This window comes from Lissotriton vulgaris, chromosome 9 (assembly GCF_964263255.1).
Source record: "Lissotriton vulgaris chromosome 9, aLisVul1.2, whole genome shotgun sequence".
NCBI classification, from domain to species: Eukaryota; Metazoa; Chordata; class Amphibia; order Caudata; family Salamandridae; genus Lissotriton; species Lissotriton vulgaris.
Genome location: NC_141697.1, coordinates 1,177,700,309 through 1,177,716,623, shown reverse-complemented (window position 1 = coordinate 1,177,716,623; position 16,315 = coordinate 1,177,700,309). Strand labels below are relative to the sequence as shown.

General features: G+C 48.3%; 1 protein-coding gene across 1 annotated transcript in view; it reads right to left on the bottom strand.

Moving 5' to 3' along the window:
- Positions 1-16,315, bottom strand: part of LOC147692969 (protein SSUH2 homolog) — a 459,976-nt gene that overhangs the window by 118,556 nt on the left and 325,105 nt on the right. The window contains exon 4 of the mRNA XM_086939219.1: positions 9,379-9,497. Coding sequence (XP_086795345.1) covers positions 9,379-9,497 — 119 coding nt within the window. The remainder of the gene's footprint in view (positions 1-9,378; positions 9,498-16,315) is intronic.

Genomic DNA, 16,315 nt, shown 5'->3' with positions numbered 1-16,315 from the left:
CAGAGCAAGATTTCGCAACCCTCCGTACTGAGTTCTGGAGTTTGCGACAGGCCCCCTGCATACGCAGACTCTCTGTATGAGTCTCCTCCCTATGGGTCATGATGGTCTGATAGATTAAAGCCAGGGAGATGTCCTCAGACTTCTCAGCAGCTTCAGAATTAGGTTGTAAACAGCTAGGCATTTCAGTCTCCGCCATTAATGAATAGTCCCATTGAAAGGAGTCTGTACAGCAGATTGATATCCAGTGCCCCCTTGCTTGCACACAGTTCTTGGGCTACCTACTCCCCTGCGTTTGTCAGAGTCAGATTCATCCCCGGAGGTATCTGAGGGATCAGACTTAGACTTAGAATAAAAGGTAGGGTCGCCTGAGTCATTCTCTTTCCGTTAGATCCGGTTTAGCCGTTTTCTTTTAACTACCATTCCCCCTTTTTCATTAGCAGACCCTGCGTTGTTCCCTCCCCCATGTACTTTCTTGTCTGGCGTTCGTGTCTTGTTATCTACTGGTGTCTTTTCTAATTTTTTACCATCGCTTTGCCCATCTTTTAAAGAACACTGGGGAGTGTCAGCCACACCCCCGGAAACTCGTATTGCCACCAACAGGAGCCGGCAAAGACTCAGACAGGAGGGGCAGCTGACATTCCACAGCATACCCGCTCAGCCCACCCCTCAATCCGGTTCAACACGGCACACAGACCAAGGGAGCACGGACACATCCAGCGCACCACGGGCAGAGCCACACCAGATCATGGTAAGCGGAGCATGGGGGGGCGGGGGGTCGCCGGGAGTTCAAGCTCATACGACTCGCTCCTCTCCCTCGGGCTGAGTGGTCGCTCCCCAGTGTCCCTCTGTGACACTTGGTATCGTTGTGCTGCATTCATTTGTCTAAGTGCCTAATTATTGTTGCCTGCTGTGTGCCTGGTTGCCGCTTTGATTTAATTGCACTTTTCGATTTTTAATTTGCTGCTTTGACTGTGTTTGCGCGTTTGCCCTAGCGCTCCGCTCTGCTCCCCCCTCCGCCTCCATTTTGTTGTTGTTGTGGTCATCTGTAGCCCGCCCCGCCTCCCAGCTGAGCCGCCCTCCCACTGACTAGAACAGCGCTCCCTTACCTGAAAGCGCAGTGACTCGCTCCTCTCCCTCGGGCTGAGTGGTCGCTCCCCAGTGTCCCTCTGTGACACTCGGTATCGTTGTGCTGCATTCATTTGTCTAAGTGCCTAATTATTGTTGCCTGCTGTGTGCCTGGTTGCCGCTTTGATTTAATTGCACTTTTCGATTTTTAATTTGCTGCTTTGACTGTGTTTGCGCGTTTGCCCTAGCGCTCCGCTCTGCTCCCCCATCCGCCTCCATTTTGTTGTTGTTGTGGTCATCTGTGGCCCGCCCCGCCTCCCAGCTGAGCCGCCCTCCCACTGACTAGAACAGCGCTCCCTTACCTGAAAGCGCCGTGACTCGCTCCTCTCCCTCGGGCTGAGTGGTCGCTCCCCAGTGTCCCTCTGTGACACTCGGTATCATTGTGCTGCATTCATTTGTCTAAGTGCCTAATTATTGTTGCCTGCTGTGTGCCTGGTTGCCGCTTTGATTTAATTGCACTTTTCGATTTTTAATTTGCTGCTTTGACTGTGTTTGCGCGTTTGCCCTAGCGCTCCGCTCTGCTCCCCCCTCCGCCTCCATTTTGTTGTTGTTGTGGTCATCTGTAGCCCGCCCCGCCTCCCAGCTGAGCCGCCCTCGCCCCTCCCCCTCCACCATCCATATATGACAGTTACTCCCGCGCGCAGCGTTCACGCGCAGCCACCGCGCCCAATTCGCACCGAAGGTGCGCCAAAGGTAAGCCCGTCTACGCCCGTCCGCGCCTGGACCGCGCCCAGCGCCAGAGCCCCTGGCCCTCGCGTTGCCCAGCCCTCCCGCATTACCTACGATGCCTCCACCCTCCTAGCCCTTAACCCCGGCCGTCCCCCCAACTGCGTCCAAACCGCTCCTGGACACACCCATGGACCTTTCTCATGCTACTCCTGCAGATTCATCGGCACCGTCAACATCTCCGCTACGATCACACCTCAGATTCCCGACCCCAACCACCTACAATGCATCTTGCTCAACACCCGATCGGTCCACAGGCACGCCATTGACCTATGGAATCTACTAGACACCATCTCTCCAGACGTCGCCTTCCTTACAGAAACATGGATGAACGCCTCCTCCGCCCCAGACATCACCATTGCCATCCCAGAAGATTATAAGATCATACGCAAGGACCGTACCGGCCACACAGGAGGAGGAATCGCTATCGTCCATAAGAAATCCATCCACATCTCAACCAGCTCTGACATCAATCTCGCCAACTCTGAACACCTTCACTTCCAGATCCACATCGACCCCAAGACCACACTCAGAGGCACCCTCCTTTACAGGCCACCAGGACCCCGTGCACAATTTAGTGAGGACATCACGGACTTCATCACCCCACACGCCCTCCCCTCCAAAGATTACATCCTTCTGGGAGACCTCAACTTTCACCTTGAAAAGAACAACGACGGCAACTCCACCACCCTTCTGGACAACCTCGCCAACCTCGGACTTAAACAACTGGTCACTTCCCCCACCCACATCGCAGGTCACACTCTCGACCCTATCTTCACCTCCAGCAATCATGTCTCCTTCAGCCACACTACGGCTCTCCTCTGGACTGACCACAGCTGCGTTCACTTTACCTACAACAAGCCCAAACCCAACAACCAACCCCAACCAACTCTGCAAAGAAACTGGAACAAAATCACCATCGACCAGATCTCCTCATCGCTTCTTCTAAACCCCCCAGCCCACTCCTCAAACCCCGACCAAGCCGCCACCAACCTCACCCTTTGGCTTTCCAACAGCGCCGACATCCTAGCACCACTGAAAAAAAGACAAAGCAAACTTGGCTGCAAGAAGGCATCATGGTTCAACGATGATCTTAAGAAATCCAAGAAACTCTGCCGCTCCCTTGAGAAGGCCTGGAAAAAAGACCCAACCACCAGCACCAAGGACGCCTTCAAAAACGCCACCCGCATACACCACCAACTTATCCGAAAAGCCAAGAAAACCGCCTTCAAAGAACGACTGGATAACAACGCCCACAACAGCAAGGAACTTTTCAACATCGTCAAGGAATTTACCAATCCCTCGGCCAACTCCAACGACATCACCCCCTCTCAAGCACTCTGCGACTCCCTAGCCTCATTCTTCCACAACAAAATTGCAGACATCCACAACAGCTTCGACAACCAACCCGAAGACCAACCCACCCAACCATCTACTGAACCTCCACCCCCCTCGAACATCCTTAATGACTGGAACCCAATCTCCACTGAGGACACCATCCGCCTGATGAACTCCATCCACTCAGGATCCCCCACAGACCCATGCCCTCACCACATCTTCAACAAAGCAGACTCCATCATAGCACCGCACCTCCGAGACGTCATCAACTGCTCCTTCAAATCTGCCACCTTCCCGGAAAGCTGGAAACACGCTGAACTCAGCGCCCTTCTGAAGAAACCCACAGCAGACCCCACCGAACTCAAAAATTACCGCCCATCTCGCTCCTTCCATTCCCGGCCAAAGTCATCGAGAAAGCTGTCAACAACCAGCTCGCCGCCTTCCTCGAAGCCAACAAATCCCTCGACTCCTCACAGTCCGGCTTCCGAGCAAAACACAGCACTGAGACCGCCCTCATCGCAGCAACAGACGACATTCGAACTCTACTGGATAATGGAGACACAGTCGCCCTCATCCTCCTCGACCTCTCAGCAGCATTTGACACAGTCTGCCATAGCTCCCTTCTACAGCGCCTCAGAAACATCGGAATCCAAGGAAAAGCTCTGGAATGGATCACCTCGTTCCTCACCGGAAGAACCCAGAGAGTCCGCCTTCCACCATTCAAGTCAGTGGCCACTGAAGTCATCTGCGGCGTACCACAAGGATCCTCACTCAGCCCCACCCTTTTCAACGTATACATGAGCCCCCTCGCGGCCATCGCCCGCCAACACAACCTCAACATCATCTCCTACGCGGATGACACTCAACTGATCCTATCACTCACCAATGACCCTAGCACCGCCAAAACGAACCTACACGAAGGAATGAAAGAAGTAGCCGAATGGATGAAACACAGCCGTCTGAAACTGAATTCAGATAAAACAGAAGTCCTCATCTTAGGTACCTCCCCCTCCGCATGGGATGACTCTTGGTGGCCAGAAGCCCTTGGAAAAGCACCCATCCCGACAGACCATGCACGGAACCTGGGCGTCATCCTGGATTCCTCACTTTTAATGAACAGACAAGTCAACGCCGTCTCCTCATCCTGCTTCAACATTCTTCGCATGCTCAAAAAAACATTTCGTTGGATCCCCACCGAAACTAGGAAAACGGTCACCCACGCTCTGGTCACGAGCCGACTGGACTATGGAAACACCCTATACGCCGGGACTACCGCTAAACTCCAGAAAAAACTCCAACGAATCCAAAACGCCTCAGCCAGGCTCATATTAGACATCCCGCGTAAAGAACATATCTCTGGTCACCTGAAAAACCTCCACTGGCTTCCCGTCAATAAGAGAATCACTTTCCGGCTCCTTACCCACGCACACAAAGCACTCTACGAAATCGGACCAGAATGCCTCAACACACGACTGTCCTTCTACGCCCCCTCCCGCCAGCTTCGATCTTCCAACCAAGCCCTTGCCAATGTACCTCGCATCAACAAGACCACCATGGGAGGTAGATCCTTCTCCTACCTGGCAGCTAAAACCTGGAACTCACTTCCCACCTACCTTCGCCTTACCCAGAACCACCTAGCATTCAGAAAGCAACTTAAAACGTGGATATTTGACAAGTGATTCCCTACCCCTCCTTAAGCGCCTTGAGACCCTCTGGGTATGTAGTGCGCTATATAAATTCTCTGACTTGACTTGACTTGACTGCCGCCATCTTGCCTTCGATAACCCGCATAAGCGTTCTTTTTGAGATTTTCTTTAAATTGATTCTTGTGGAGAAAGGAGACTGTCAAATTCTATGTGCTGAGAGTGGGAGGAGCTTTGACACTCGCAGGGATAGATTAGCTGGTGTACAGCGCCACCTAGTGGATTTCTACAATACATTTTTAGCTGTTATAAGGGAAAGCTCAGTCCTGCGCTGTTAATTACTACTTGCTTGCCAGCCCATTGAACACTGACAGGAACAGTTTTATATATGTGGAGAAGTGTGGCTCAATGGTTAGAGCGGCAGACCCTGATGCAGAGGTCTGGCCTGGGACCAGGGTTCAATTCCCGCCTCGGCAAGTCTTGGGCTCAATTTCCTCGGACTTGATAATTCTCGCCTCGGTGCCTATTCTAATCATGGGTCCCACTCTGCAACTCTGGGCAATAGCTTCCTTAATCTCCACAACGGCCCCAACAGCGCTGGGATGCCTGGCTTCACCTTGGGGGTGCCCAGGAGTGGACATTTCACAGGGAAAAGTCAGGAAGGGTTCCACAGCGGTATGCGTTACAGCGCCAGGACACCCCAGTTGGGGTATTAGTGCTCTTTACAAGTACAAATTACATTTACTTTTACATATAGTAATTCCCACCTGTTTTATCATTATGGTGCTGAATGTCATTTCAATGTCTTCTAAGCTACTGAGTTTGTTTTCATTACTTCACATTGACATTGTTGTCCTCTGCATACCTATGATCAGGTTAGAGCTTTGCGCAAGTTCTGTTGAGTAATTGCATGTGTTTTACCGATTGCCCAGGGAAGTACTATAGGGCACCTTTCCCCCTGTCATTTATCACTGCACTGCTTAAGTCATCATGCAGAATGTCACACCTCCGCCATTCTTCCTGTCCACTCCAGGGGAGCCAGCTCTCAAGTGGGAAAAGGTTTCCAGAACTACGCAGTAGTGTGTGGACCAAACTTGGGGCTTGAAAGGAAAATAGCTTTGCTGATGCATTATCTAGGGGCTGAAGGGCAAGAGATACTAGAACATCTTCCTGATCTGAATGCAAATGATGAGAGAGGGTTGAATGAAAATGAAATAAGTCTGAAGAAATTAGAAATCCATTTCTTGCTAAAGATAAGCACCATCATGGAACGATACCACTTCGGAAAGAGGGGACAGAAAGAGGGGGAGGAGTTTGTCTCTGAGCAGCGTAAGTTAGCGGCTACTTGCACGTTTAGGGGAGCCTGTGAGGAGCGGATACGTGATCAATTTGTCTTAACTTGTAAGACTGAGCGTGCATGTGAGGAATTATGGCTAAAAGATGACCTGCCCCTCGGGGAGATGCTCTTTGAGGCTAAACAAGTAGAGCACATGATACAATGCGTGAGTGAAATAAAGCAGGATAGTGAGGAAAAAACCGAAGTGAGTGAAGTCAAGGTGGAGAGTGAAAATGTTCTCGCAGTCAGAGGGCTTAAAAAAGAACAGAAAGAGAGTATTGGGAGATGGAGTTTCAAACGAAACTGTTACAGGTGTGGCAGACCTGGTCACTGGGCGAATGACAGGGAGTGCCCAGCCATAAAAACAACATACAACAAGTGTGGAAGGAGGGGGCACTTCAGACAATGCTGCAGAATCAATGCTAATTACAGGAAACAGAACAGGGATGGCACTACCCGTGTCTGTGATGAGATTGTGTTACAGGGTCAGGGTGAGACCGTGAACGATTCTAAAGATTTTATAGCAGGGGAAGAAACAAAAATTGAAGCAATGTTTGACTCATGTTCCAAACTGACAATTATATCTGCAGAAGATTTTGAGAAAGTATCAAATGGTAAACTAACGCTGCAAAGAAAGGATGTAAGACCGGGAGGTTATGGTGGGCAGCCCATACAAATGAAAGGTTACTTCTGGGGCACGGTAGGCTACAAGGACAGGTTGGCTGTCACAAAGATTTATGTGTCAAAGAAGGACGACAACATCCTGGGGTGGCAGGCCCAAAAAGGCTTAGGCAAATACCTCAATCCCAACAAGAATCCACAGATTTTGGGGCAGGAGGTGGGGGAAACCCTAAAGGGGATCGAGGATGAGTTTAAGGAGGTCTTTACAGAGAAATTAGGATGCCTCAAAAACTATGCCCACAGAATAAAACTCAAAGACAATTCTAAGCCTGTCTCAGCCAAGGTTAGGAATCTGCCCATTTCCATACAGAATGCCGTGAGGGAGGAGTTGGAGAAGTTGGTTGGCACCCATTGTTGCAGCTAGGAAGGGGGATGGGGCAGTGTGCTTATGCATTGACCTTAGAGCGTTAAACAAGGAAGTCATAGTTGATAAGTACCCCCTCCCGAACATTTCACAGATGATGAGCACGTTAGCGGGTGCAAAGGTATTCACGTTGCTGGATCTGAACCCAGCCTACTACCAAGTCAGGCTCCATCCTGACTCAGAAGAACTCACAGCATTCATAACGCCCATGGAGTCATAAAAATTCAAGTGGATGCCGTTCAGACTAGTGTCTGTCGCGGCAGTCTTCCAAAGGATAATGAGCAACCTCCTTAAAGGCATCCCTGGGGTCATGTGCTACCAGGATGACGTGCTGGTCTTCGGAGAGGATGGCATGCAACACGAGCTCAGGCTGAGACAGTTCTTGGAAAGATTCAAAGAATAAGGACTTACGGTGAAGAAAGAAAAGTGCAATATTGGCTGTGCTGAAATTGAGTTTCTGGGCCACATAGTGACAACGGAGGGCATACGCCCCAAAGCAGATCTTCAAAACACCATTATCAACCTCACACCACCCAAGAGCAAAGATGAAATAAAATCCTTCATGGGGATGGTGGAATTTTACAGCAAATTTGTGCAGAACTTCACCAGACGAACATATGCCATACGCAACCTACTCAGGTAAGGGGTGGTTTTCGACTGGAGTGTGGCGTGCCAGAAGGAGTTCGAAGATACAAAAGAAGATGGCTGTACAATGTATTTCGAAGTAACTACATACCACATGGGAAAGTTTTAATTGATGGTATAATACACATTTAAACATAGATGTGGCAATGTTGGCATCAAATTACATTTACGAAATACACTCACTGGGTTCATGGAGCGTAAACACCTATACAGTGATATACATGAAGATCAGACATCTGGTAAGATAGCCATGGAGGTAGAAGATGTATTTGATGTGCTCAGTCTCAAATGCCTTACATTTATCACTTGTTAAAAAGTACAATTTCAATTGATATACATTTTGTACCAAGTAGTTTTCTGACTTTATGAGACCAGAAATAGGTAAATAAAATTATTTGCAATTAGAATGATCTTGGTGTGCATAATATTTGCTAGACCAAATTTTGACGTTTGGCCTCCTGAGCTGTCCTCTAATTGTCTCAGTGAGCAACAGTGAACATAAACAAAAGGCAATCAGCAAGCTTAATATTTAGAACTAAGGGCCATATTATCTAGAACGGCGATAACATTATTGCCGATTTAGCGGCAGAAATCTGCACATAAAGCGGCGATAAGGGGCTTGATAATATGCCCTTGATAATTCCAATAGAAGCCCAGGTTCTGGTGTGAAGTAAATCAAACCAGGGCTTCTATTGGACTTCTCAAGGGCATATTATCAAGCCCCTTATCACCACTTTAGCTGCAGTTTCCTGCCGCTAAATCGGCGATAATGTTATCCCCGGTCTTGAAAATATGGCCCCTAGACTTTTAAAAATATAGATCGCAGTATAATGAACTGGCGTGCTTAGACTATTGAGTTTTTCAATCTGTGATGTGTCTTTCAAATTAGACAATAACTTCTGTACAACATATATAGAGGATACTCTGACACAGACTTAAGGTCCGCCCACTTCAGGTAGAGTCAGGCGGACCTTCATTATGTAGACGGTGGAGATTACTCTGTCTCCACCGCCTAACTCTCAAACAGAGAAGGGGCTGTCAGAGATTTAACTATGTGACACCCACCCGATGTAGAGTGGGTGAACATATAACTCGTTTTCACTGTCTGTCATTGCCAAGTGAAACCTGTCAGTAAGGAGCAATAAAACCTGAAAATACACCCCTCGCCATTGAAGGAAGGTTTGGGGGCATTGCTTTTTTTATTTTTTAAACCCTTTGCCGCGGGGGTAATTCTCCTGCTGTGCTGGGGGGAGGGGTGGCGCGCGCAGCGCCCCGATGCTCATGACGAGCTCGGCTCGTCATGCAGCACAGTGGCGCTGTGCTCGTCAGGACCACACCCGTTTTCGTGAAACGTTCAGCACAGCAGGGGAATTATCCTCGCTTGTGAGCGCCACGCAGGTCATGACAAGCTCAGCTTGTCATGAACACAGCGCAACCGTGCCTCATGAGCATGGAAGGGGTTAAAACAAAATCCCACTTTGGCTTTTTAATATGGAATTGATTGATGATTGATCACCTACCTCTACTGATGAGGTGTGAGGCACTATGAACTTCTTCTTTCCTGCTTCAAACATGGGAGGAGTATCCACATTCATGTCCCAAAGAGACGGAGGAGTACCATTTGAGTCTATCTCGTTACCTGAGGCACAAAAACACAGGATTGCTATGTGCCATCCAAAATCAATCAAATCATATAAATATGAGATCAATGAATGAAAATATGTATTACTGATTAAGGCATAATCTCTTTGGGTAGAAATAAATTATGCTGTAAAAAAAAACAACCTTTACTAGAAAAAAGGAAATACATATGTGCTCCTATCTATCTATCTATCTATCTATCTATCTATCTATCTATCTATCTATCTATCTATCTATCTATCTATCTATCTATCTATCTATCTATCTATCTATCTATCTATCTATCTATCTATCTATCTATCTATCTATCTATCTATCTATCTATCTATCTATCTATCTATCTATCTATCTATCTATCTATCTATCGATGTGACCTGTCAAGCAGGGCACACATACCCATGCATTTTCCTTAGACTTATTTGAACAACGCTACTCCAAAAACTGCTGAATGGAATCACCCCAAGTTTGGCAGGGAGCAAGACCTTGGTCCAGAAAGTGTGCTTTTTATAATTTGGTGTTAATCTGTTCAGTAGTTTTTGAGATGTTAAGGATAAACAATATTTGTACATCCGGACTTTTGGGTTCAAAGGGCTCTTGCAAAAGTCAGTTGTACCCCGTTTCACAAAAGTGAGAATTCTGATAGTCCCAGGGGGCTTTTTTTCCTTGGGCCAACTCACTCACATGGGAGCAAGGATCCGCGAAGAAAGCACTCTGATTGGCTGCCTCCAACATGAGATAAAAAGTTGCAGGCAGCCATTACAGGTTTCGGGGCTTAATCTGATATCCTCTGTGTAATTATGAAAAAAAAAATAGAAGGTGGCAGGGTATGGATATCCTACACCCCTATGATACCAGAGAAAAGGGTTTTGAGTTTTCGGGATCTAAAGGCGCTGAAGCAAAAATAAACGTAATAAGTACTTGCCAGCAGTAATGGTGCAAGCAGGAAGGGGAGACCCTTGAGAACCCCTCAATTAAGGCGTGACAAATTCACCCTTACAAACATCAACACAAAATCCTGCGCACTCAGACAGAGTCTCAACAGCAATGTGACAGTAAATAGGATCTGACTATAGTTGTGCATGCGGAGCCCCGCAGATGCATCCCCTGGTGAGGCACACCAATTTGGATCACACACAGGTGTTTCGTTTTTAATTGTATTCTTCGTTTATTTCATTTCAATGATTTGTATTCATTTTTAGCATAGTTGACTTGAATATAAAACAGCATATCCAGCAGTCGTTATCCGTAACAATTAAACATTAACCTCCAATGCATTTCGGGCTTGAGTGCCCTTGGTCACGGAGAGCTGAGGAGGAAGCACAAAGGGGGGGCAGTGGTGAGAAACTATATCGCTGTGAAAAGCATGGCGGGGTCTACTGGAGTGATATGGTGTTTGGGCTCATTCGTAATTGATAGTGCGCGAGGCTGTAGTGCAGGGTGGGGAATGTGAGGGAGAAATTACCGCTAGTGAAACGAGCTTAAGTAATAAGAAACGACATGTTCCATCATCTTACTTTAAAGTTACGCGTAGCGTCTGAAGACGGTCTCCATCGGTCATCCGTTCGCTGTCCCCAAACACATGTGAGGCAGCCGGTTAAATGCTTACATGAACAGTGATGACGGACTAGCGCCCGATGGTTACGGGGGCCATTTTGGAATGGTGATGGTTAAAGAACAGTGCTAAAAGAACGGGGGCCATGTTGGAATGGTGTATACCGGAGGGGAGTGCCAAAGAGAACACCGAGTGGTGTGAATTATATATTGTGAGTGTGAAGGGGTACAGTTAATCAACAATAATTGTGAGGTTCAAGCATCTTTAACCATCACCATTCCAAATGGCCCCCGTAACCATCGGGCGCTAGTCCGTCATCACTCCGTCATCACTGTTCACGGTAATTTCTCCCTCACATTCCCCACCCTGCACTACAGCCTCGCGCACTATCAATTACGAATGAGCCCAAACACCATATCACTCCAGTAGACCCCGCCATGCTTTTCACAGCGATATAGTTTCTCACCACTGCCCCCCCTTTGTGCTTCCTCCTCAGCTCTCCGTGACCAAGGGCACTCAAGCCCGAAATGCATTGGAGGTTAATGTTTAATTGTTACGGATAACGACTGCTGGATATGCTGTTTTATATTCAAGTCAACTATGCTAAAAATGAATACAAATCATTGAAATGAAATAAACGAAGAATACAATTAAAAACGGAACACCTGTGTGTGATCCAAATTGGTGTGCCTCACCAGGGGATGCATCTGCGGGGCTCCGCATGCACAACTATAGTCATTACTGAAAGTGTCTTAGACGGATGACACTACTCTATGAGTGCACCCAGAATTCTAAACAGACCATTGACTGACCGACCTACCTTTTTGTTGTGCACCCCTCCTTCTCTACTATTTGTTCACAGTAAATAGGATTGCATCAAAGAGAAATTTTTGTCCAACGTCGTTTTCATGGAGGTTCATGTATCTCTCCTTTTTATTAGGTCATCAAATAGGCAATAATATACAGCCAGCCGACACGTGTTTCGTTGTAGGACTGTACATGCACAGAGACTACAACTCTTCAGGGTTCAATGGCTGAAACGTCAGTACTTGGGCCCAGTTCTGGTGCTAATTCCAACCCGGAAGGGTACCCCTTGTGGTGTTAAACACGAGAAATAGTTGTCACCGCTATGTATGAAAAAACTCAATCCAATGCGTCAGTATTAATCCATATAGTTCCAAAGTTCAGATATAGGTCTGGTCGTATCCCATTAGTAAAATTCCAAAATAAGACCGTAACCCACGGGTACGTGTGGTACGAAATCCTGTGGCACAATCGCCCTCGCTCTACTGGCGTCCAAAACCCGGAAGTGAACTTAATTTCCGGGTTTTGGACGCCAGTAGAGCGAGGGCGATATATCTGAACTTTGGAACTATATGGATTAATACTGACGCATTGGATTGAGTTAATTGGAGGGGGTCGATCGGGTCAGACAGCTCAGGAGCTAATGCACCTGCTGCAGAGGCCAGTGCAACTGGCCAGCTCAACAAGTTCGGGTTCCAGCCGACACAACTCTACCTGCCATCCTTCCAAAGTAAATAAAATTAGTACTACTGGTATTAAGTAACACTTAAAGGCACCTACTGTTTAGAACATTACAGTTCTAAAGCTGCAAACCATTTGCAACAAATGCCATGTCAAAAGTAAAACATACTTAGAGCCCACACAGTCACCGGAGCATCAATTGGCTGCATTTACCAAGGGGAAAGCGCCGCTTGGCACATATCTACCTACCTAACCCCCGCTTCCCCCTCCCCAACTGAAACCACGTTGCATGTTTAAATAAAAAGTAGTTACAGGAAGTGGGAAGGCGTTAGCTCCAGTGGTCTCTCCTGGTGGTGGGACCGGTGTGGCTCAGTGGCCATTGCGGCTGATTACAGGGCTCACGGTTCGAGCCCCAAAGCCAGTCAGCTCAGCATCACGTGACTCTGGCCAGAAGCTAGTGACCTTACTGTGCTTCTCAAGATTAATTGAATCACCTTTAGAACTCATATACATTTGTGACGGAAGGGCTTCTGGAGAGAGGCATCTTTCTTGGTACTATTTCTAACACCTACATCATATTCCTTTGCTTGCAAAAAATATGGATTTGTAACATAGAAATCCATTCAAACGTTTACAGTTGCTGAACTTATTCACACTCAAGACAAGATTTTCAGTTAGAGAAAGCATTGCTTAAACCTTTTCAGGGCCTCTCCGACCTCAACATCTTACTTGATAAAGTATGCCCTGCTGCCGGTGCTTCCTGTTCCGAATGGAATGGTTAACCTTCCCCACCCTCTGCACCCTTGCCTTTGATTGCCTCCTTGTGGGCGGCATGACTTTTCAGGAAACCCCGACATGGTGCTGGACAGACTTTATTTACTGTAATTGGAACAGTTAGAACATGCTGATGTCTGCATGCTTGTAACTATTCCGATCACAAGTTTCAATTCTAATGCCTTTGTTTTCCTTTTGCAGCCCGGCCGTACAGCCCATCCTGAATAATCTCCCAACCCCCTGAGCCCGAACCGTCACCTCGTTCAGAATGGAGCTGAACCCATACACTGAAATAGATATAATTTACTTCGCACAATAGCATTATGATTAACAATGTTAATGCAACTGTATGATCATGTTTAGAATTATTTCTTTTGTTCAGGAATTTAATACAAATTTTCTCTGGAAACTTGTGAACTTGGATAAAAAATTGCAACACCGCAATAGTTTGCATTTTTGCTTGAATTCGATACACGATTTCCATCGCTTGCGGGCTTTTTTAACAGCGCTTATCAGTGTAGTGTTCTCCGACGCGGGGTAGCGGTGTAGTCTACCCGTGTCAGAGATGTTACGTTAGCGCTGGCGCGTGTCGTCACGGGCCAGCTATAAATGAAGAAGGCGTGGCCCGAGGAAGTTAATTGGGACTACACAGCAATCATAACGAAGTGTCCCAAGTGTTCATTGCAGCTGCAGCGCTGGCACCACGTGCGCGAGCGGTACCCCCCCACTACACTGGCAACGAGGGGCAGAAACGACCCCATGCAGTGCAGAGCAATTAACCCCATTAGCTGGTGATTGATGCAATCAGTGGGCCTTTGATCACAGCCCTATGCCCACAGTGTGCAGCCTGGTTTCTTGCTGGCCTGCTGTGTGCCCCAGGCGAGTCTGCTGTGACGTGGCAGGTCCTGCAGCCCCTGAATGTGCCTGGATGACAGCAAGGCCCTTCCTGCACACCCGGTGGAGCCCACACAGGAGTGTGCCCCCAGCATCCTGAAAGGGGAGAAAACCACAGTGAGGCCTAGGACGAACAGGCCACGGGAGAGGCCCTGACGACATCATCGCCCTCGGCCAGGCGTCTGCTAGTGTGCCCAGGAGTTAAGCAGTGCACGTGCCGCAAGGTGTGACTGTGTCTGCGCCAAGATAGCGTCGATCCCTGCCATTGAACCCTTCGTGGTGGACGGGACACCCTCATCCCTTGCCCAGCCCTGATAAGACTGGACCGATCGCCTCCAGATCTACTTTGAAGGGGCGGGCATAGACCGGGAAAGCCACAGAGCCGTACTCCTCCACCTCAGAGGTAAGGATATCCACCACATCTACAAGACCCTGGTAGAAGCCACACCCACAACATAGATCACGCTTCTCAATGCCCTAAACGCGCACTTCGAGCCGATGGCGAACAGGGACTACGAAAGGTTAATTTTTCGCCAGGCCAAGCAAGAAGCGGAGGAATCTTTAGACGCGTTCCACGGACGTTTAAAAGAACCGGCCAGCACTTGCAGATTCCGTGATGAACAGGAAGAAATACGTGGTCAGATAATACAAGGGTGCTACTCAACCAACTCAGAGTAAACATCCTTCAAGAGGATGGCAAGCCTCTAGCGGACATCCTCACCCTGGGCCGGTCAAAAGAACTGTCGCAAGCCAGAGCATCTCACATGGAAGCAGCCCTCCACCGACCCATTAAGATGGAACAAGTCAATGTGGTGGAGAAGGCAAATGTGGTAAGGCCTAAAGTGCGCCAAAACGCAGGGAGAAGACAGCAAGACAAGAAGAGGGAATGCGGATACTGCGGAGGCACACCCCATCGCACGCAAGACTGCCCAGCGAGAGGAAAAAAGTGCAGTGCCTGCAGGTGGATGAACCAGTTCATGGCGGTATGCCGGTCAGCAGAGTCAAGGAAGGAAGCAGCACAGACTGCAGCTGAAGAGCGAGACAGTGAGGACATGGATGACGACACGGAAGACTACACGGTCCACTATGTATTCGCAGTTGATCAGCCGCGACGGAAGCGACAACGGCTTCCAAGGTGCAGAATTAAGATCCACCACCAGGAGGTGAGAACCACTATTGACACTGGAGCCTCGATTGAACTGATCCAGAAAAGGGGGTGGTGATGAACAGAGTGTCTGAATTGAGCAGACCACTCTTACCCAGTCCAAAGATCAGGGCTTGATCCATCACCGTTATTTATCTCACTGCCCCATTACAGCTCAGAACCTGGCTATATGCAAATCAGTCTGTCCCTGGCCCAGTGCATCATGGGAACAGGGCAGACTAAACTACCAAGCCAATTCTTCACCAGAAAGGAGACAAGCTACCGGGGACCGGTTTCTGGCATTTCAGCCGTCTTCGGCCCGGCTTACTTGAATCCTGATGGAGCAGTGAGAAAGGGACTCATGTCTGAGTATACCCTGCCACACCTATAGTGGCCAAAAACGATTCAGAAAAGGGGGTGGTGATGAACAGAGTGTCTGAATTGAGCAGACCACTCTTACCCAGTCCAAAGATCAGGGCTTGATCCATCACCGTTATTTATCTCACTGCCCCATCCCAGCTCAGAACCTGGCTATATGCAAATCATTCTGTCCCTGGCCCAGTGCATCATGGGAACAGGGCAGACTAAACTACCAAGCCAATTCTTCACCAGAAAGGAGACAAGCTACCGGGGACCGGTTTCTGGCATTTCAGCCGTCTTCGGCCCGGCTTACTTGAATCCTGATGGAGCAGTGAGAAAGGGACTCATGTCTGAGTATACCCTGCCACACCTATAGTGGCCAAAAACGATTCAGAAAAGGGGGTGGTGATGAACAGAGTGTCTGAATTGAGCAGACCACTCATACCCAGTCCAAAGATCAGGGCTTGATCCATCACCGTTATTTATCTCACTGCCCCATCCCAGCTCAGAACCTGGCTATATGCAAATCAGTCTGTCCCTGGCCCAGTGCATCATGGGAACAGGGCAGACTAAACTACCAAGCCAATTCTTCACCAGAAAGGAGACA